The sequence below is a fragment of the Poecilia reticulata genome, linkage group LG16 (genome assembly GCF_000633615.1).
Source record: "Poecilia reticulata strain Guanapo linkage group LG16, Guppy_female_1.0+MT, whole genome shotgun sequence".
Taxonomy (NCBI): Eukaryota; Metazoa; Chordata; class Actinopteri; order Cyprinodontiformes; family Poeciliidae; genus Poecilia; species Poecilia reticulata.
Genome location: NC_024346.1, coordinates 11,154,704 through 11,176,663, shown reverse-complemented (window position 1 = coordinate 11,176,663; position 21,960 = coordinate 11,154,704). Strand labels below are relative to the sequence as shown.

The 21,960-nt window shown below is 39.3% G+C and overlaps 2 protein-coding genes across 2 annotated transcripts in view; one reads left to right on the top strand and one right to left on the bottom strand.

Moving 5' to 3' along the window:
• Nucleotides 1-7,140, top strand: part of leng8 (leukocyte receptor cluster (LRC) member 8) — a 12,677-nt gene extending 5,537 nt beyond the window's left edge. Inside the window, exons 4-14 of the mRNA XM_008431649.2 lie at nucleotides 4-296; nucleotides 408-579; nucleotides 648-818; nucleotides 1,005-1,253; nucleotides 1,341-1,499; nucleotides 1,991-2,285; nucleotides 2,684-2,785; nucleotides 2,890-2,958; nucleotides 3,049-3,178; nucleotides 3,263-3,470; nucleotides 3,679-7,140. Of these exons, the coding sequence (XP_008429871.1) occupies nucleotides 4-296; nucleotides 408-579; nucleotides 648-818; nucleotides 1,005-1,253; nucleotides 1,341-1,499; nucleotides 1,991-2,285; nucleotides 2,684-2,785; nucleotides 2,890-2,958; nucleotides 3,049-3,178; nucleotides 3,263-3,470; nucleotides 3,679-3,841 (2,011 nt within the window). The 3' untranslated portion in view covers nucleotides 3,842-7,140. The remainder of the gene's footprint in view (nucleotides 1-3; nucleotides 297-407; nucleotides 580-647; nucleotides 819-1,004; nucleotides 1,254-1,340; nucleotides 1,500-1,990; nucleotides 2,286-2,683; nucleotides 2,786-2,889; nucleotides 2,959-3,048; nucleotides 3,179-3,262; nucleotides 3,471-3,678) is intronic.
• A 1,480-nt stretch (nucleotides 7,141-8,620) lies between these two features.
• Nucleotides 8,621-21,853, bottom strand: rbfox1l (RNA binding fox-1 homolog 1, like). Its single transcript, XM_008431572.1, has 12 exons — nucleotides 21,589-21,853; nucleotides 17,444-17,674; nucleotides 13,156-13,335; nucleotides 12,608-12,661; nucleotides 12,434-12,526; nucleotides 12,276-12,345; nucleotides 11,613-11,672; nucleotides 11,388-11,523; nucleotides 10,777-10,816; nucleotides 10,629-10,696; nucleotides 9,515-9,596; nucleotides 8,621-9,433 (listed from the first exon to the last, which is right to left on the bottom strand). The coding sequence occupies exons 1-12, from the start codon at nucleotides 21,673-21,675 to the stop codon at nucleotides 9,389-9,391; spliced, it is 1,146 nt and encodes a 381-aa protein (XP_008429794.1). The 5' UTR covers nucleotides 21,676-21,853; the 3' UTR covers nucleotides 8,621-9,388.
• Between the last annotated feature and the right edge of the window lie 107 nt (nucleotides 21,854-21,960).

The following is a 21,960-nucleotide window of genomic DNA, read 5'->3' as shown; positions in this document are numbered from 1 at the left end:
CCCTTCACCTATCCCCCCTCTCCCCAATTCCCAGTACGCCCCGCCTGCTTCGCAAAACTCTTACAGCAACAATAGCATGTCATACCCGCCCAGTGATCCCAACCAAATGCAAGTGTACAATCACTCCCAGGGCAGACCAAACTATGGCCAGAGTTTCCAGGCCCCAAACTCCTACCAGCCTTCTCAGAATAATTCCCAGCAGCAACAGCTGCAGAGTCAGTACTCACCTGGGCTGGGCCGCGGAGAGGCCAATAAAAACCAAAAACCAGGACAGCAGATCTGGCACCGCATGAAACGTGAGCTTTTCTTTTTCTCACATTACGGTTTTCCCATCGTTAGTTTTTATGTTGCTTTCTTGGAAGTAAAATGGAGATAATTGTTTGCCTTAAATGTTTTTGCTCTCACAGAGGCACCAGGAACGGCACCGGTTAAATTTAATATTTCCAAGAGGCCCTATCAGGTTCAGTGTTCCCCAGTCTCCAGTCAGGCTTTCCAACCAGGTGAGCAGCCCACTGGGTTAAATCAGGCTCCTTCCTCACCAGCTACTGCCAGCACTGCTCCCGGCGCGGCCCAGATGAGGTCAGACCTGCTTCACTCGTTCTTTTAACAACCAGTTGAATTGGTAGTGACCTTAAATTCCTCTCCAGGCCCCAGGACTGGCCCCAAGCGATGAAAGAGTATGTGCAACGCTGTTTCACTGCCTGCGAAACGGAGGAAGACAAAGATCGTACCGAGAAGGTGTTAAAGGAAGTCCTCCAGGAGCGGCTGAAGGACGGTTCCGCCTACACAATTGACTGGACCCGTGAGCCGTTACCAGAGTGAGTTCAGTTCTGGCTTTGAACACCGAGATTGTTAGTAGAGGCTAATTACTGCCAGGAAGATGTTGGTTTTATTTTCTTTTTGGTTCTGACCAGTCTTGTGAGTTAATTGCTCTCTTTAAGGAGGTGTTGTCATAGCCAAGCATCAGAGTTTTGTCTGAAGCTGGGCGTTTTTGTTTTCCACAGATTAAAGGTAAAGCAGTCTCGTTGGGAAGCTGTTCCACCCCAGAGAACATCAGATAACTCCATGATGCGTGGAGGAAGTACAATGGGGGCTGCTTCCAGGGGCAGAGGAATAGCCCACAGGTTAGGTAACTACAGGAACATTTTTTCTCAAAGGAGTCCGTCGTCTAGTTCATCGCGATCCTCCTCCCGCTCTCCTTCGCCGTCACACGGCCGACACAGAGACCGAAGCAACCAAAGACACAGGCGCAGGTAAGATTCAAGTCTTACCTGCTTTGAATACTTGAAGTGTCCTGTATGCTGATTGCTAAGATGTCTGATGTCTTCCTGCCTTTCCAGTGATTCTGGCTCCCAGTCAGACAGCAGCATGTCCAGCGACCTGCAGCCTCAGCTGTCAAGACGCGGACAGAAAGGTGGACGCGGTCGCGGTAACGACAGAGACAGGGGACGTGGAGAGAGAGGCAGAGGAAGAGGAGGAAAGGCCAATAGAGGAAGACGGTAAGATGAACATCTCTAGAATTTACTAGTCTTTGTTTTATTTATCATTCCTGTTTTTAAGTGGTGAATAAATGTGATATTTGGGGCTCTGTTTTGTAAAGCTTTACCATCTGATACCAATTTTCTCTTTAAGAGCTATAATTAGCAGCCCTTCCTACTGTGTGTTCAATAGTTGTTTAGTTATGAGCATGAATTGCTGTAACTACTGTAGGTATTTAAACCACCACTTTGACAAAACGTTTGTTAGGCACAAATTGACATCCTGTGGTAAACCTCTGCTTTTCTTTCTTCTGTAATGACATCCACACTGAAGAGTGTTGTCGTTTAGTAAAATGTAGTTGTGTGTAGAGATTATTTGTTCACTGATGGGACAAATAATGAGGTTTTAACCCGGGGCAGTCAAGCTGAAAAGCACTAGCTGGTCTCTCGGTGGATCTCTTAACTTGCTTTTGTTTTACAAAAGCTTTATATTTTAAAAACGTGTCTTTTAGGAACATGGATGATTCAAATGCAACTGTTGGAAAAAAGAGGAAAGGGGGAAGCGCTGGAATGGATTTCCATGACCCAAACAGGGAAGCTAAGAAGCAGAGCAGAGCAGCTCGTTTTCAGAAGCAGCTCCGCTCTGAGCCGCTGGTTCTCTCCATCAACTCCCTGGATCTGCCTGATGGAACCCAGGAGAGCCTCAGCTGGGAGGACTGCCCCATCGTGGGCTCATGTCAGGACATCACCAAGCCCTACCTGAGGCTCACCTGCGCCCCCGACCCTTCCACTGTCCGCCCCGTGCAGGTATGCGATTCAGAAGATGCAAACACAAATTCCCCTCTCAGGATTTACCCATAGATTGGACAGCAGTTTGTAGTTTTTGGTCTATAGTAGTTTCATTTATGTTTACTTGAAAATTGATTCCACTGAGACTAACACATTTCTACATGACTTCACATCATGTTCCAACTAGAGTTCTTTTTCTTTTTTTGTCTGACCTCGAAGAAAAGAAGTGGTACGGAGCTTTTTTTTTTCTCCCTTTTTTTTTTTTCATAAAAAGCTCCTTGCTGCATCCGGTTGTATTTCTTCTGCATCTTCGACCTGTTCTTTTAAAATAATGGATTTAAATGTTGACAATGTTTGCAGCCTTCAGGGACTAAAGATCTCACCTTTGAACCGTTTCTATTCTTGTCTTCTCTCAGGTGCTCAGGAAGTCCCTGCTGGCTGTAAAGGCCCACTGGAAAACTAACCAGGACTACGCTTATGCATGTGAGCAGATGAAGTCTATACGACAGGACCTCACGGTGCGTTCAGTTAGCCTGCTGTCATTTTAGTCTTGACAATTAAAACAGAAAAAAAAAATCAGCTACAAAAAAAAAAAAAACTTTTGATACTTTGTCCCTGCCAGGTCCAAGGCATTCGGACTGACTTCACAGTGGAAGTGTACGAGTGTCACGCACGCATCGCCCTTGAAAAAGTCAGATTTCTTTTGTGTTTTTGTGTATGCGCTTATTTTTTTGTGATGGTGTGTTTTCTAAGCTTATCTTATTGCTGATTGGACTCTTAGGGAGATCATGAGGAGTTCAACCAGTGCCAGACTCAGCTGAAGGCCTTGTACAAGGATAATCCCTCAGAGAATATTGGCGAGTTTACAGCTTATAGACTGCTGTATTACATGTTTACTAAAAACTCTGGAGGTAAGCTTGCTTCTTTTGTGTCATAATTGGTCTAAAAAAAGGCAGCATTTTTCAGCGTTTTCATGTCGGCCACTTTCCCTCCAGATCAGATCACCGAGCTGGTGTACTTGACCCCGGCTCTGCGGGCGGATGAGTGTGTGACTTATTCTCTTGCACTCCGCGCCGCCTGGGCGCTGGGGAACTACCATCGTTTCTTTAAGCTCTACCAGGAAGCGCCACGCATGGCTTCATATCTCATTGACAAGTTTGTAGAAAGAGAGAGAAAGCTCGCTCTTCGGGCCATAGTCAAAACGTGAGTTATGCTCCAGATATCAGGGTTTTCATTAACTGTAAGCCATAATGATGGAGGTCATAAAAAATGACCACTCACCACTCAGCGAGTTTGACTTTTTAAAAAAATATATTTTTATTTGTACTCAAACTTCGCCTGAGTATTTCACACTTTCAGTTGCTTCATGTTTAGCTGACATGTCTTCCTCTCTCTTTTTCTCTGTTCACAGATTCAGACCCGACCTTCCTGTTGAATATGTGCAGAAAACTCTGGGCTTTCCATGTTTAGACTCCTGTATGGCCTTTTTAACTGGGCTAGGTGTTTCATTCGCCCCCTCAGACCCCAAAAAGATAGACTGCAAAGCCAGTACAGCCTGCTTGGCTGCTTCTTGAGGGAGGGAAAGAGGGAAGTGGTAGGGTGACCTTGTTGAGGGAGACAGAGGGATCAGCATAGATCCTTACTTTCTTTGCAAAGCCCTTCAGAGTGTAGAAGCAGACAGTAGTATCCATATAGATACTCACTAGTACACTCAGTCTTTACACATCCAATCAAGAGATTACCTTGTCTTAGAAAACAGCAGATTAATAATAAAAGAAGAAGCAAACACACTAATCGGGTTGAACAGAGGGGACAGTTTTATACGTGGGTTTAGATCATCTAAGCATTCACATCCAGATCAGGGACCCTCATGGATCCTTTCCCTCTCCCCTCACAGATTTTAGTGCTAACAGTGTTCTGTTATGTTTTTCCTTCCTCAAGTCAACAGCTTAAAGACCCGAAGATCCAAGTCTCAAACAGCTCCCCGTCAAGTCGTTCTCTGCCCTCTGGAGCCTGCAGAACCGCCCCGGTGCGGCTGGTTGCTCGCAAAGACTGTGAGAAGATGGCGGTTCTTTCTCAGGAAGAAGAGCTGGTGGTTTGTATGTTCCCGTCCGGCGTCCCGTCCGCCTGTGGCGTCGACCTGAAAGAAAAGGACTGAGGCGTGAATCGCTGCTCCTGAGCTTCTCCTCGGATGGGTTCTAACACGGCAGCGCTGCAACGAAGTCCCAGTTTGAGGAGCACTGACTTTATTTCTCATGAGCGCTCATCAAGATTAAGAAGCGGATCCGATCGACCACTGGATAAGGTTCTGCTTCCCTTGGCGTCAGGTAAAAGGTCCCGCCGGCGTCTGGAATCCAGCACGTCTCCGTTCTGCCGGACCGCAGCGACGAGGCCTTTCTGCAACCATCGGGACGTTTTAGCAGCCGTTGTTCTACAGAAACGCCGCTACGGAGAATCCTGACAGGGTCCGCCAAGGAGAACCGACTGGTTTGTATGCTGCTCTGTGTCTGCAACGCTGGTAAGAAAGAGGAACTTCTGGAAGGAGCTGGATGGTGGCACAGCCGAGGCGTCTTCGCTCTTTGGTTTTGTTTTCTTCTTCTTTGGACAGCAGTATTGGCTTTTCTTTCATAGAATGGCAGAAGAATTATGAAATGTGTCAGGGTTCAGGGAAAATTCACAGGTAGATTTTTTTGCACAGTAAGGGTTCTAATATTTAGTAATGTCAAAAAAAAAAAAAAAAAAACATTGCAGCACACATGCACTCTACTGTCTGAGAAGTGCATAACGTAGTTTGCAAAATAAGTTTTAAACAGATGTGGACAGTAATTTAAGAGTTCAGTGAACGAAGTGCAGATTAGTACTTTTGCCAAACTCATTGTTTCTATGAAATTTGTAAAATAAAATTTTCAACTAATTAAAAAGTTTAAAAACTTGAACTGTAAATGGAAGATCTGTCTAATTGGATGTTTTTCACTTTGTCATGAAATGTTCAGCAATATTTAGGGAGCTTTATATTTATATATTTTTGCGTTTTTTACCATCCAGAATGCCAGTAGTCACCAGAACTTGCTGAGTTCTGGTGATGGAGAACTTTGAAGTTCTAATTGGGTAAATCTTTGTCTCATTATCGTGGTAAAATGGACCCCAGAACCAAACATCACATGTCTTTTGCTGCTTGTCACATTATTCTGAAGCTCGTGTCTCCTGCTCTCCTAAATGGGGAAACTTCCGCTCAGTATTATTGATTATGGAATGATCAGAGCAGACGTTAAACTCGGTGTATTAGACTTGTACTGCAGCAGGGGTAGATGCGGGCTTGTTGTACAAGCTCAATAAGAAAAATATTGTAAATATGGTCATATTTGGATTTTTGTTTGTTGTTTACTCCTGGGTAAGTTTGAGAGTTCCTTTATTTTCACAAATGATTTATGCGACTTACTTTCAGATGTGTGTGGGGTTGGTGGTGGTTGTGCTGCACGTTGTGGCGATTTTTTATTTATTTATTTTTTTTTTTTTTTTTACTGCAGTGGATAAGAAATCAAGATGTGGGAAATCAGTAACAAGTGAATGGGTCGCAATAATTTGATCGTTGTTACTACAGATATTTTTAACAATGATTTCAACTTGTGTTTTCTTTCCCCCTTCATCCACCCTCTCCTCTGCCACCCCCCTCCCCCCATCCCTCCTCCTCCTCCCGCTCCCCGTTCCCACGCACCGCCACGCCTCTCGTTCTTCAGCTCGTAGCGCTGCTGCTGCTGCTGCTGCATTGCAGGAGCACACGGAGTGAGGAAGTGGGTGCACCTCCTCCAGACGGCTGCCGGAGAGAGTGAAGCTGTGAGCAAGTCCTGATTTGACCTGCCCACACTGCAGCCATGCAGCTGGTTGAAAACAAGGGAGCCTTTCCTATCGAAATGTATAAACATGCCCTGCTGCTGATGTGGTTCTTTGCTGCTAATCCAAATATTTAAGATGTTGGGTTTTAGTTTTAAAGATGATGACCTGTGAATGATCCTGTCCTGATGGTTTCTGTTTGTCCAGGTGCATTTGCTCTTGTTTGCTTAATCTGTGTACAATTACTGGTTTAATTTTCCTTTTTTTTTTTTTTTTTTTTTTTTTGTTAAGATCGATAGTTAAGTTTGAAGTCTAATTGAGATCCCTCATCTAAAATGTGTCTGGACATGCAGAACGTTGATTTCTAAGTTTAGGTTTCTGAAATGTGCTCATAGGATAAGAAACGACTTTCATCTGTAACGTTTGATGTAAAGTTTCTACACAGGTTTCACTTGTGCAGATCTAAGGCTCAGTCTAAAGAGAACCCATCCCTTGATGACTAACTGAACACATTTTCATTTATTTTTTTTCTAGTCAGTCATGTTCATATTTTCGTTTTTTTTTTTTTTTTTTCCTTGTTTGCTCTTTTGTTACTGTATTCCTTCATGAACTCCTTACTTGACCCTTGACACAAAGATCTCTTCTCCCTCTTGCTTAGTTTTTCATTTTCTTCCATTTCTTCCCAGCTGGTCCGTTTAGATTTATTTCCTTCCTCTCGTCTTTCACTCTTTTTCTCACCCCTGCATGAAACTCTCTCCTCACTGAACGTCTAACCAGTATTTCTCTCGTCATTCTTCTCCTTTTTTATGTCGAATTTGTTTGTGAGCATTTGCTGTGTGCAACTTGTCACCCTGACTAGTAAGTATTGTATGACATCTGCAGTGCTTTAATAGTTTATGTTGCAGCGCACTAACAAGCTGGAGGTTTATCTGCAAAGCCCCTCTCCCCATTTCCCCACTCCTATACAGATCTGAGAACGTTGCCGTTTTGTATATATTATGTAAATCATTTTTGAAATAATAAAAGTAAAGAATAAAGGGTATCTGGTCCATGTTTTTTTTTTATTAAAAGGTGGATGAATTTTTGAACAAGTAATGACTTAAAAAAGAAATCTACAAGGGATAAAGAATACCATAATGAGTTATTCAGAAGAGATCAATTTAATTTTGTGAAAAAAGGAAAGGTCAGCATCAAAGGTCTTCTAATGTTCTACTGTTAGGTGTAAGAAGAAATAAATATCAACACTAAATGAATGCAAAAAAATCAAGAGAAAGATGCTTTATGCTTAGAAAAAGGAAAATGCATAAAAGAAAACAGACCCTGGAAAAATTAATCATATCTGGTAAATTTGAGAATAAGAATAGTTAATTGGGGAGAGTTAAGAAAAGTAAAATCAAGGAAGAGAAAAAAAATCGGTCATAAAGAGGTTGTTTCAGTTTCTAACGATTTAATTTAGTGAAACAAAATGAAAAAAGACTTGACAAAGAATCTTTTTGTGGTGAATTACAAAATCTGAGTTTTCACTGAACACCTGTTCTGGTGAAAACGTATTCCTCTTATCTGAGTACCATTGACTAAAACAAAAAGTCTTCATTTCTCAGTGGGTAAAAGACAAAACATGTTAAATATTGGTTTCGTACTAAATCGTTGCACCTGTAATAACTCCTGCAAACCAAACAAGCTGTATTAAGATGTGTGGAGATCTTCACAGGTCTGTTAAATGCTAGAATTACATTAAATTTGCCTCATTTACTGTTAGAACTAAAATGATTGGAAAAACTGAAACCACTTCACACCATAGTGTGAAAACATTTTCTTACACAAGGATTTATTCTATTTTTATCTTTCCTGTCACTTAAATGATGATGGTCTGAGTAAATACTAGAAACTTTTTTTTTTTAATTTGGCAACAGTTGTTGAGTTACTCAACACTTTCTTAGGTCCATTTACTTTTTCTTACAGAATCATGTTGCTTCCTCCCCCCCATTAATACCAAATTAAATCATAATTATAAAAATCCTTTTATATTTTCTCAGGTTGTGTTTGATATTAAAAATTATTTGATCAGAACATTTCAGTCTAAGATCTGTATTTTTACGACTGCAATAGCTTCTAAATATATCTCCTACCAATTAGTTCTGTTTTTCATTGTGTTTTTGTTATGATAATGTTGTCGATGTGGTTTTTCAGTTCTCATTTATTTTCTCTTTCTGCAGGTGGAGAAGCAGACTTTCATGTTGCTCCTTCTTCCTCCCCTCTATTTTTATCTTCCTCTTTCCTTTTTAACTTTTTACCCAACTCTCCTCCCTTCTTTCCAACCTCCCCCCTCCCACCCACCCCCCCTTTATTTTCCTTCTCCTTGTCTGAAAGCTACAACGCTCCACTAGTGAAAGTAAATCTGTTGGTCCTGACTGCTGGTCAGGACACATAAAAATACTAAAAAAAAAATTTAATAAAACAAAAACAACCCAGAAACAAAGTAGGAAAATGAGAGAAAGACAACCTAAAAAATGACTAGGAGGAAAAGAGAAGAAAGTCGGGTTTATTCAGAGGTAAACATCAAACATAGCAGAAAAAAAGAGTGCAACAGGAAGAAAAGACAGGCAGAAAAAGAATAATACAGGAAGCAATATAAAGAGCTGCAGCAAAGGATGAGAAAATCCCCAGAATATTAGTTCTCCTACTAAAAACCAGAAAGGTTAATGGAAAATAAAATGAATTAGTTTGGCTACATGGACAGAAAAGGTGTACAATAAACAAAAGAAAAATCTTCCAAATACTTAAACCCAACAGCTATATGAAACTAAAAATGATCGAGAGGTAGATGGTTAGGGTGAGAAGAGACTTGATTCCAGCTGCATCCAGACAAGCAGCCCTAATGGAGATTGTAACGTCGGAGCTGCGTCTCTGTCCACTCTGTCGCTGAACAAAGTGCGTTCCCACACTCAAACACACACACTCAGAAACAGGGCACCATCAAAAATAAGTCATTTAACACTGTACAAAATGTTGTTTTGTACACTTTGACCCCTGAAATGTTTTGATTTTAAAACACCACAACTAGTCTCACAGCATTTAACCCCAGCCGATGTCTGCAGAATCAGTTCACTCAAACAAACTCAGGTAAAGGCCTAATAAATTACATAAGATCCTCTTCTTCAGCAGATAAACAGGTCCTAAGGGATCCACTCTGGGATCGTCTGTGAAGGATAACGGACAATTCCAAGCTTTAAGATATTATGACCTATCCCAGTCCCAGAGTTCGTGACAGATGCAAACATCTGGGAGGCTCAGTAGGGGGTGAAGCGGTTGTATCCCCCTCGGTACAGGCTGGCCTGTCGATAGAAGCAGGGTTGGAAGGTGTAAGCAGAGGGACAGTAAATACCAGATGTTCTGCACTTCTGGACTGAGCTCACCATCGTCCCGACTCCGTATGTGGTTGTTGGTCCAACTGAGTGGTGGTAAGGGTCGGCTGCTGCGGCGTAAACCCGTCCGTATCTGGTGAGGAAGACATGAAGCAGGTCTCAGACCTCTGGGTACAATCAGAGGTTCTCAAAGGTTTTTGTTTCTGATTTTTAAAAGTGACAAACATTGGCTAACTGTATGAGTGAAAAAAACTTCTTACGAAACCTTTGATACCAGTAATATCAAGGTTTTTATTGGCAGAACATCACAGTTAATTTTCTGCAATGGCTGATGTTAGTGTTGGCGTACCTCAGAGAGCGGCATTAGGTCGTTTGCTTTGCAACTAGAACATTCAATATTTATATTTTACACCATACTTTTGTAGTCAGGTGAATGCAGATCATGCAGTTGTACAATTTATAAGCAAAAAAAGCAGCAGCAGATACTTTTAGGAAGTCTTTATTCAAATGATGAATATCTCACTTATTTCTCAGTAATGTTTTTTTTATTTAATTTCCAGAATCAGTTACATTAGAACAATATTTTAATTAGACTAAGAAATGTATGATTATGCAATAGTAAATTAAATTCAAACTATCTCTAAATCCCCGAGCTCAAAAATAATATATTTTTTAATCAAAGTAAAACCTAGTTATTCTAGTTAAAGTCATTTACTGACAGGAGAGATTTAACCGATGCTTTCACTTATAAAACTGCTGTATCGTAAATTCCTTCCTCGCTTTATACTGACCAATAAAATGATTTATTTACTTGAGAAGGTGAGAAACGTTTGCAATCTTTTCTGACTGAAAAATCTTGAAATAATTTTGTGTTTCTGTTTTTAGAACGCTGCACGAATGAGAAAACCCCAAGGGCAGCAAGAAAATGTGAACCATATGCTTTACAGGCCCACAGTGATTTTCTCAAGAACATTTGTTTGTTTCCAGATGAAATATTTGAATGTTTAAAACATCTGACAGCAATAATAAAAGTAGTTTCTCTGATTTTTAATTCCACAGAAAAGAAAAAAAACAATAAAAAGATTTTAAAGAAAATGAAGAGGAGTTTTACATATTTTCACATATTTGGAGTCATTAAATGCACATTTATTACAGGTCAGCCTACCCGTCACTGTAGGCTGCGGTAGCAGCAGATGCAGACTGAGCCACTCTGTATGCTGTAGGATAACCTCCCTGAAATAAAATAACATTGATACAGTGTCATACCAAGATTAACTAATTTGAAAAATGTTAATTTTAAAACAGCTCCTTACATAAACCTCTGCTCCATAGAGTCCATCCTGATATACAACCCTGGAAAAAAACACAAAAAAAACAACACTCAAACAAGAAAAAGTTAAGTAACACTTGGCTTTGCTTTATATTAAATGTGTATTGGTGAAACTATGAAGCAATAATTATGTAACTTTATTTGATTGAACTTAATGTTTACAAGTTGACTCAAGTGTTTTTCGTACTGCTGGTTTCTATCCATTTGTATCAAGATTGTAACCTTACATTGTAATATTTTTTAAAAGGATAGTGGAATTGTTTGAATTCATGTCATTTAACACTTATGCTAAGCACACAGAAAGAACTGAAAGAACAAAGTATCCAAAAAAACCCAAAAAACTAATGGGTTTATTCAACAAGTGTTTAAAAATCAATCCAATTAATTTACCAGAAAGCTGAAACTCTGATTTGGGAATCACTTTGAGAATAGGAAAGATTTGGGACTTTCCTAATAAAAAAAAACCAACAACTATAAAATATAGTTGAACTTGTGATTAGCGAGATCAGAGGTTTTCTTTTGGTGGTGCTGAAAATACAGTAACATATTAAAATTTTTTATTGGCAGAAAAGCTAAAAATGCCCAGTGTCTCACCCCGGGTAGGCGGGGACAGCAGCAGGCGTGCCGGCCGCAGAGCGAATCGTGTTGTAGACTGCACGACCCCGACCTCGCAGTGCTGATCCCCGGTACGCCAAGGTAGGAGTCGCTACAGGGTATGGAAAACTGGCAACTACAAACACAGAAATTGAGAGAAAATAAACTTCTTTCACAGTGCAAAGTACAATACATTCTCCCATTAATAGATATAAATCAGCCCACCTGTATAAAGCTCAGGTGCGTACATTGCTCCCATTACAGGGTTGATCTTCCAACCAGATGCTGAGAAGAAATAATAATAATTTAAAAAATGATAATCGTCTATACATTTAAACTGAACCCTTAATCATGGGGTAGCATGGCATAGGTCTAGTCAAAGCAGCTCTTAGTCCAGGTAGTGACCAGGATATTGTATCATATCTAAGATGTAAAACCCATTACTTTAGGCTTCTGAGAAATTGACATAATCATTTTGTTTTGGATTGAAATATCATCATAAGTTCCTGGTAAATATTAGATTTTAATCAGCTTCATTAGTATTTTTAAAGTCTGTTACCTGGTCATGAAATTTCCCTTCAGTCACAGTAGTGTACAATTAGCATTGTCCTTGTTTGATAACCTTTATATTTGTTTGTAGGGTTTAATTTTATGGAAATATTCACTGATGATTAGATATTAGGTTAATAATAAATGTAATTCTTGATGGTACTAACAAATAGCTCTTGTTGATTCTTTCTAAGATATTTAACGGGAATGTTAACTTTATTCTAAATCAATTTAAATCCATGAAAAGGCAGAATTGATTTTTGATGGACAACTTGAGCATTAATAAAGCTTCAGACAGTTATAATAGCAATGAAACAAGGCTACATGCAGGTGTCTTACTTGATATTTCTCCATTCATAAGAGGTGTCTGAGGCTTCTTGGTGACTACTCTTGCAGTGGCATTATTGACCTGAGATCAGACAAAAACAGTAAGCTCAATAAAAATTTATTTCATGGGATGATCATATGGAAATCTACAAATAGTAAGAACTCCTCACCTCAATCTTCCTCCCTTCTACGATCGTCCCATTTAGCTTTTCTCTCGCTCGGTCCGCCTCCATGGCACTCTCAAAAGTCACAAATCCAAAACCCTGGACAACATCCACGTGATGTTTAAATTTATTTTGACGCCAGTTTTAACTGTGATGAAGTGGCTTTGTGTTGTCGCTCACCTTTGACCCTCTTTCATTGAAGATGATTTCTACATCAAGGATTTTGCCAAACTGCTGCAAAATTAATAATAAAGTGAAATAGTGATCCAAAACCCAGAGAAAGACTTAAAAAAAAAAATCTTAAAAAAAAAATAGGCGACCTATTATGCACAATTCATATTTTGCTTATTTTTATACTTTTATTTGGGTCTCAATTGCTTCTTAAAACAGCCTAAGAGCTTAAACATGTTTTTTTGGCAATAATTTAAAGTTTTTTGGTATCTGGAAAATGAGCTGTTTCAAAAACCAGCTAACTGTGGTGGTTACCTAGCAACTCCAGCCCGTCACCTAGCAACCCAAGCAAAGGTCCAGCAGCAGCTTATTTGCATTTAAAGTGACATGAGGCCTAAAACAGCTCATTCTGAACAGAGCTCAAATTAAGCAGAACATGACCAGACTAATATCTCATTTAAGAATGATTTTCTTAAATGAGATCTTAGCTTGTTCAAAGAAGCATAACAGGTCAACTTTAGAGACAACCTATAGATAAGAAAGAGTTAATGTCATACCCCAAACATCTGGCGGAGGTCGGGGTCTCTGAAGCGGAAAGGGATGTTGGAGACATGCAGGCGTTTTGGTTGGGCCTTCCCCGAGCTTTCCTCCTCTGTTCCGGTTCCCGCTCCTGCCACCGACGACACAGACACACCGAGAGCCTGGGGGTCGGAGGTCACGCTGGCCAAAGCATCCTCCTGACAGAGAAGAAGCAAAGCAGAAAGGACGAGACGAAAGGGGAAGTGATGGTACAGACGGAAACAGGAAGATACAAAGCAAAAGAGGGGAGAGGGCATGAATGAGATGAGACGGAAGAAGACAAAGAAAGCAGCGTTACTGGAAAAAGCAAAAACTTTCTGATGATCAGGTCAGCGAGTTCAGCGAGAGCTTTTAGAGAAAATCTGTGTAAAGATTACATCATGTCAGCATCACATGACATTCAGCAAATATCACGTTCATGAGCTCAAGTGATCCAAACCGTGTTTAGCGAGCATTCAGCAACCAGTGATGCCTCTCAGGCAAAAGGTAGGGCAGGGGTGTGAATTTACTAGTAAAGTGTCTGGAAATACATGCCTGCAGGAGGACAACTAAAAACACAGATTGTAGTGGTAAAGCTAACCTTCACTTCAGACTGTATGCAGTTGTACAACATAAGTAAGTACCCAGATGTGCAACATGACTCAAATATCACCTTTTAAATCTGCAAATGTAAAGAATTTTATTTTTCAAAGTTGAATAATTTCTTCCTTTGCTGATCTGATTAGTGGGGGCTGACTTGGACAGACTACTAAACAACTAAAACCATTTTCAGTTTCTGCCATTCTTAAAATATAAAATACATCTTTATTTGGCTTGGTGAACCATGATATAAACATGAAAAGCATATATTTTAAAAACAGGTGCATGTTCCTGGGGTTAATTTTTAAGCAATGTTCATGCAGTTAGAAAAAAAATCAGCTGCAGTTGTATTTGCTTTGTTTAGTTGTGCATTTGTACTATTCAGTAGTTCTTCTGACTTACAGTGCCTTGCCAAAGTGTTTTGTCTTGTTAGAAATGGAAACGTTAATCTATCTTACTAGGATTTTATACAACAGATCAACATAAATACTAAATAATTGTGAAGTAAAAGCCATACATGATTTTATTACTTTTATTTGTTACTTTGTCTACAAATGTTATTTTAATTTGAAAAAATGTGTCAGGAATTTGTATTCAAATCCCCCGAGTCAATAATTTACATTACATAATTTACGAAAAAGATAAATAATCTTTTTGTGTTCTGTTTTTACCAGTTTTGTCTAGTCTAGAAACTAAAAATGTTGTCCATATTTTTTAATAAAACATCTCAAGCTCAGTCAGGTTACAGGAAGGATCTGTGAATGCTGATAATAAAGTATTGCCACAGACTTTCAGTAAGATTTACTTATGGACTTTAACTAGGCCATTGTAACACATGAATGTTCTTTGATCATTCACTCATAGCTCTAGGTTTGTTCTCCTACTGACTCAGATTAAATTAGACACAGTGAGACAGCGTACCCAGGGGTGTCAAGCTCAGTTTCATTTTGGGCCGTATCAAAAATCTGAATGTTCTTAAAGGGCCGGTTGTGCCAGAATATACTGATAAAACCAATTAAACTGTTAAGATGCCAATAAATAGGATTTTTGTGACTGTTTTTGATGCTCTTAGTATGATGCTCAGATTTTGTGATGTTAATTTAGAAATATTTGTAAGAAATTATTATGATATTAGCACTAACATATGATGTTGAATGTGACTGTTTATTACTGGTTATATAAATCACTGTCTGTAACTTGACACCACATAAGGCTGAGGCAGCAGTCAGTTAAACCCAACGTTTTTGATCAATTTTGGGAAACATTTGCAGTAAAATGTGGGGATCTGTTGATTTTGTGTGAATTTTGGGGATTTGTGAAAAACCGGAAGGACATATTGATGTAATTTGAAGTCTGGAGGGCCACATAAAAAGCTACGGCGGGCTAGATTTGGTACCCGGGCCTTGAGTTTGACACATGTGGCGTACACTATTTAGGTCCACTACTGGAGACAATTCACTACACTGGATCTTATTTAAAGGTTTTGGTGTAAAATCACTGAACACAAATGCCTGCCACACTTTCAGGTCTTAATTGTAAAAAACTTCAAAACCATGTGTCTTTTTCTTTTCATTTCACTTCACAATTATGCAGCAAAATGTGACAAAGTGGAAAAGTTTGTGAACACTTTAACAAGACACTCTATTTATTTTTGATTAACAGTAAAAGTTATCAGTTGTAAAAAATTAATAAAAATAAAACTTCATTATTGGATTTTCAAGTGATGCAACACAAAAGTGTTCTCACCTCTGTTGCACAAGTTGCACTTCCTACCCGATCTGTGTGGCCTGCATGTATAAACTGCCTCATGCAGAACATTTCAGAGAGTAATGTGCCAAAACCAAAACATTCATGGTCTCACAATGCACCACAATGCTGGAGGGTGCGCTCATGTGCACTGGGTGCAGGATCATCACTCATTGCAAGAAAAGTGTTAAAACTACTGAAAATAAAAGTCCAAGAAGGATCTTAAAAATACAAAAGTTTAATCATAGCTGCAAAAGGATGGGCATAGAAGAAGGAAAAGAAAGCATGAAAATACAAGAAGGAATTGAAGATTTGAGAATTAGCATTCTAGTACCAAGAGGCAGGTAAGGAGAGAAGAGGCCTCAGTGCAGCAGTGAAAGACAGAATTAAACCAGAGGGAACAAGGCAAAGATGGTGCGCAGGAAGCTTAAAATGAGGAGGACGATGATGAGAAGAAGGCAAAGGGGGGATCAGAACCGAGAGGTCAGTTTCAGGTCATGGTGCTGCTTTTCTGCCAAGTGTTAAATGTAAAACGTCAAGGGGCATCATTAATAAGATGGTGGGAGGGAAAAGGTTCAGGGATACATTCACCCAGAGAGGCATAACACAGGCTCACAGTACTGGCTTTCTGTGACTAACTGCAGCAGACAGCATCACATCCACCCTCAAACACACACCCACACACAGGCCGGGGCAGCAGGGAAGCCGGGGGGAGCCGGGTGGTGGTGTCACGTCACGATGCAGATTTGTGTTGTCTGGACCTGAGCGATATTTCAGAGCGGGGAGAGGGAGGAGGGGTTCTCATCTGGTCAGCCTTCCCCACTTTGACCCCCTCCCTCCGAGGCGATGTCTCAACTTTCCCCCGAAATTCAGCACGGACCCAAGAATGTCAGGGGCTCTATAGCGATAAAATATATAGACGGGGGCCACAAAAAAAAACACCATTTATGAGAGGACGGAGAGACATCTGCAGCAGGACACACAGCCAAAGTGCCACACAAATCAAACTAATTAGCTCATGTTTTCATGACTGAACTGCAGTGAGGGAAGACAGCAACACTGCCTTTTCAACCCGTTTCATCATTTTCATTTATAATAAATACCCTTAGATCACTTCATCAGTCAGGGAAGTCTTTACTGTTTAAAGGATTTGAAAATCAGATTTTCTTTCCTTATGTTTTACTGCAGTCCATTAAAAAGTAGTGATTTATAAACAAGTTTCTTTCCAGATGCTAGACTTTGATGTTGTCTCTTTAAAGTACTGTATCAGACAGGCTGGGTCAGACTTTAAAAAGGGCTTACAGGTTTTTTATTTATCTTTTATGAATGTGTGTTTTTGCAGACATTTTACTTCATGTAAAACTCATAGACACACAAATCAGGTGACTTGTACTATTTTGGGATTTTTATGAATATAATCAATATTCACACATTCTAAAATTATTATATAGTTATAGTCAATACTTTTGGGAACAACATTAAACCTACCATGCATCATTTCATACCTGCTGATGCATATGATTACCTATTAATGTACTGGACTTTGCATTAGTAAAATAATTTTTCTTTAGTGGTTAGGGCACCAAAACTGGTGCAGCACAGAGGCCCACATCCTTCCAAATCCGGCCCTGCAAATTGCTCTCCAAAGCTTACATAAAAAAGTAAACAAAACAGAAAATGCTGCAATCTTGAAATGTGACCTGTTTCACTAGCAGCTAAAAAAGACACAGAGGAAACGCAAGTATTTATTTCCAACAACAAACATGCCGTCAGCTGTCCCCCAAGGGCTCCGTACAAGGACATAGCAGAGGAGGCGGGCCTCTAAATATAGAGAGGAACTTTATCTCAGAGCTCTGCTGGGACCTACATTGGATAATGAATTACTGAAGATCAGATTTTATTGGGACTTGATTCCAGTTTTTATTCACAAACCTCCCTTACCGTGTTGCTGGGGGTCAGGGTGTCAGCCCCTTCGAGCTGGGGGCCCTGATAGACCCTGAGCTGGGGGTGTTCGGGGTAGTCGGAGCTGTGCGAGCTGAAATCAAGAGTGGGCAGCCTGCTGGCAGATGTTGGTGGGCCCTGAGTCGGCGGAGGGTACGAAGGGGGCGGAGCATAAACCTGTGGGAGGGCAGGGTCTGCGCTGCCGGCCCCGGCCTCCTGGGCGGGGCCCCCCTGGAGAGAGGAGGAGAGGAATGAGTCTCTGGTCACAAAAACACCCAAAGATGTAAACAAATAAACAACCTGATGCTCTTCTTCTGCTTGTATGATGCAACAAACTGTTCAGTGACTCAAACAGAGCAGAGAAAATATGTTATAATGGCAGGCAGACGTGCAATAATGTTAAAATAACGAGCCGTTGCTCCAGATACAGTTCCCTTCATACAACAACAAAATAAGTAAGTTATGGAAACAGTGTAGAAAATCTTAAAAGGAAACTTTTACCACAAAAAGAAAATGCAAGCTACAAACTTGTTTTATTAAAAAAAAAGAAACAAAGAACTAGTCTGCAATGTACAATGATTTGTTTGTTTATTGTTTTTGAGACTTGTTTGAAAGAAAATCATAAAATCAATTAGTGTACATTTCACAATGAAAAATATTCTGCATTTTGACCATTTAGATGAGTAAACCTTCAGTTCATTTTGTCTTTCAGTTTTCATTTATTTTCTTGGTTTTGTTTTTGTTTATTATTTTTTTATTCCATTTCAGTCTTTTAAAAATGTGTTTTGTATTTTAAAATTTTAAAATGACAAATGACATTTTTATGCTTTAGTTTAACATAAACATATTATTTGTGGAAATGGTTAAGGCTTTTTCAAATAAAGTTATATTCATAAAATACACTAAAAGCACTAACAAACCTAACAACGAACAACAAATTATGCACATAACAAATTGTACAATTTTAGTAAAAAAAAATCAAAAACCTGTTTTTCACTGGCATCTCTTTTTTTACACCTCCACATAAAATATCTAAAACCCGTTGATTTGAGTTTTTCTTAGTGTATGACACAAACATTCAAATCTAATCAGAAACAATGAAAGTGTCATAAACTTTTCAGTCTCAAACTTAGAAAGAAATCAAACTAGATCCTACAGTTTCAGAAGAATTGTCTTACCCCGCTTTGATGGTTCTCTCTCTGATGCATTTTACAACAACTGCTGCATGTTTTAATGCCGGCAGATCGCCGCCCACCACAGCATGACCGCCTCTCATCAGCCAATCACATCCAATCAGAGCCTCACCAGCTGCAGTCACCTACATCTGTCAGTCACCTCCAGCCCAAAATCCCTCCTGAAGCTGCAGCACACTGTGCTAAATGCTCTGATCATCATTAACACATCAGGGGGATTCCATAAGTGTGTATTTATATTGCTTCATTGAGAATAAAAGTACTGTTACAATTGATTCGATGGTTTCTACACGTTAATTAAAATATTTTAAATAGTTTAAAATTAAAGTGTGTAAGAGTTAAAAGGAATTGCACAACTTTACTTTACTTAGTTTTTGCACACTACTTCCTTATTACTTAGCCTAGAATTGTCTTACATTGAAATTAGTTTATATGAAAGATGCACGTGTGTAAAAAGCAAAATCAGAGGAAATCTATAAGACCACAAAAACTTTTTTCACTGAATGTGATCAGTGAATATGTTTATATTTGTAGTTGCTGACTCTTCAACATCATCTCTAAGGGTTTTATGACAGAATTTCAAATTATAGCGATATCATTGAGCTAAATTGATTTCTTAACACATCTAAATGCAGAATTTCCCTCACCACTTTTACAAGCATTTCACTTTTTTATCTTTAGAAACTGTCTCTGTCTCTGTTTTATATCTTCTTTGCAGATATAAAACAGAGAGATTAAGCAAGATGAAAGAGTCTGTTAGATGTCACTGTCAGCCACGCTCTCCTCCTCCTTCTAACTCCCAACCTGACTCAGTCTCAGTCGACAGATGCAAACACACAGACCTTCTCTTTTAAAAAAAAAAAAAAATCCCCATTTGTTTGCTCTTTCTCTCCTCTCCTCCTTCAGCTGTCAGTGGGCGATCAGAGGCCGACAGCTCGGAGCCAGGTGCTCGCAGTGGCAGCTGCCACAGGATTTACACAACAAGGCCACTCAGACTGCAGATGTAGGCATTTCAGACGCCGTCAAGAACAAGTCTTACAGCGACACACAGCTTGTTTGGGGAAAATGGATACCTATTGCTCCATCTGTGTTGTGCATTCTGGTTTTTAGATTAAAAAGCTATAAATGTGGCTCTGAAAGAGAAAGGCAAAGGAAATGGAGAGAAGGGAGAAGACAAAGAGAGGCATGTGTCAGTGCTCCCTCGGTGGACTTTAAAGCGCAGCTGCTGCAACTTGAGACTCGGTGGATGTTCAGCCCAAACTGGTGCCATTAAACTAATCCTTTAACGGTGAAATTGCTCTAAGATACTTTAAGAACAGGCATTTCATTCTTTAGGCTTTTACATCAACAACATCTTACTTTTGATGTATTTTGCTGCAATCTCCCATTTATGTTTGTCAAATTATCAATTAAAGCTGCAGTAGGTAACTTTAAAAAAAAGTTCAACTACCACAGTTTGAATGTCCACTGCTTCCAGTCGGAAACAACCAATCAGAGCCAAGAGGAGGATCTTAGCGCTGTCAATCATGTTTGTGTACGCAAGAACCAAGGGCGTGCAGAACATTTACATTTTTCCACAGATTATTTGTCTGATATTATATTGTTAGGACATACTGACAGTTTTAACAAATATTTCAAATGAAAATTTGAGAAAATTTACTCTCGCTTTAAATGTAAATTTTATCATTGCTGTCAAACCAAACACATGTAAAACACAGGTTTTACAACTGTCTTCAGTGTGGAAATGACACAACACAGGAAGCAGAACCTCTTCTTCTGATTGTCGGTTCAGGAGAAGAGGACTAAAAATACTGCTGGTGTGAAGCTCAGTGACAAGGTAGAGAGATACCAGAAGCATTGTGGCTGTACTGGTATGTCAGGGACACTTGCTGCTGGTATCACTCAGACCAGAAGACTAAAGATAACATACAGCGTCCCCTTAGCTAGATATATAAAAAAAGATACAGCAGAATGCTATTCCTTTATTCTCTGTCTGGATTAATTTCTAATCTTTCTCTGACAGAATAAAGCAAAAACTTTAAACTTTGAGGGTTTTATTTGTTTGTTTGTTTGTCTTTTTTTTCTCGAACATCTAACAACTGCTTTGAATATAAAATAATTTGCTAAAACGATAAAACAGCAATTGTTACATAGTGGTCAAAACTGCCAGAAATCCAGTTTGTGTAAATTTGGACTTTCTCTTCCGAAATTAAATAAATTAATCTGTCTATTCAAGTTTTAAGTTACATAACAAAATTATTGGCAAAGAAAGAGACAAAGCTTGTCAAATTTCTTACACTGAAAATTGTCAGATGTCAACATGAGCTAGCAAATACTTCATCCCGTGACGTCATCTCACTCACTGCAGGAGTGTGATTCGGCTTCAGACTCTCATAAGACAAATGTTTTCTCTTTACTTATGCTCAGCTAGATTCATCAGAAGGTTATACTTGTTTGTATATGTTACACATGTTACTGCTCATATATTTGTTTGTGTTTGTGGTTAAAAAAAAATCACAGGATTTACAGAAGAAACAGCGCCTCCTACAGTCAGACGGTATGACGGTTTTAGGTGTCCGAAAAAAAATTCTTTCATTTCTCTTCTCTGGTGATTTTCTTTTTATTGTTTTAAAAATGAAAACAACATTAAACCAGGTTTCAATTTCCACAAAAAAACTGATTATATTTCAATTAATTACCTTGTATTTTAAGATGAAAATCAAAGAACTATTATTTTTGTTTTTCATTACTTGTTTTTGAATCAAATGACCAACACATGCATGGACCAACATTACAACTTCATGCAGCTCATTCAGAGTATTCTTACTGCAACGTTATTAATTGCTTTGCTTATTTCTGTTCTCTTAACCAAAGGTTAGTTTGAGTCATTAGGTCAAAGATCAACAAACTTCTGAATGACACTGTGAAATTGCAGAACAAATCAAGCATTACCTGAACTATGCTGGGGTAGCATGTGGTTGTCTGTGGATAGACGGGAAGTCCGTAAGGCTGGAGGATCACAGTGGGTGAGGAGAGCATAGCCCGGGAGGTGGAGGGGAAAAGGAGAAAGGAAAGTAAGGGAAAAGGAAAAGGTTTGTATGCACACAGAAGATCAGGCAACCAAACCAGAGTAAAAAAAAAAAGGAAAAAAGAGGAAAAATCCCAAACAGAAGTAGCACAAGATCCTACTGGGCTAAGACTGCACTTCACCTTACAGGTAACTAAAAAAATACAAAGATACTTCCTTAGTCAGGAAAAGAGAGGGTATGGAGCGTTGAAAGAGAAAACAAGTGTGCTTCTGTGTGTTCATCAGTTGATCATGCT

Coding starts and splice junctions, on each gene's coding strand:
- rbfox1l (XM_008431572.1), bottom strand. CDS start 21,675: ATGCTCTCCTCACCCACTGTGATCCTCCAGCCTTACGGACTTCCCGTC. Junction 11,524..11,612: donor CGCACCTGAGCTTTATACAG/GTGGGCTGATTT, acceptor CTGTGTTTGTAG/TTGCCAGTTTTCCATACCCT. Junction 10,817..11,387: donor GCTGTCCCCGCCTACCCGGG/GTGAGACACTGG, acceptor GTTTTTTTCCAG/GGTTGTATATCAGGATGGAC.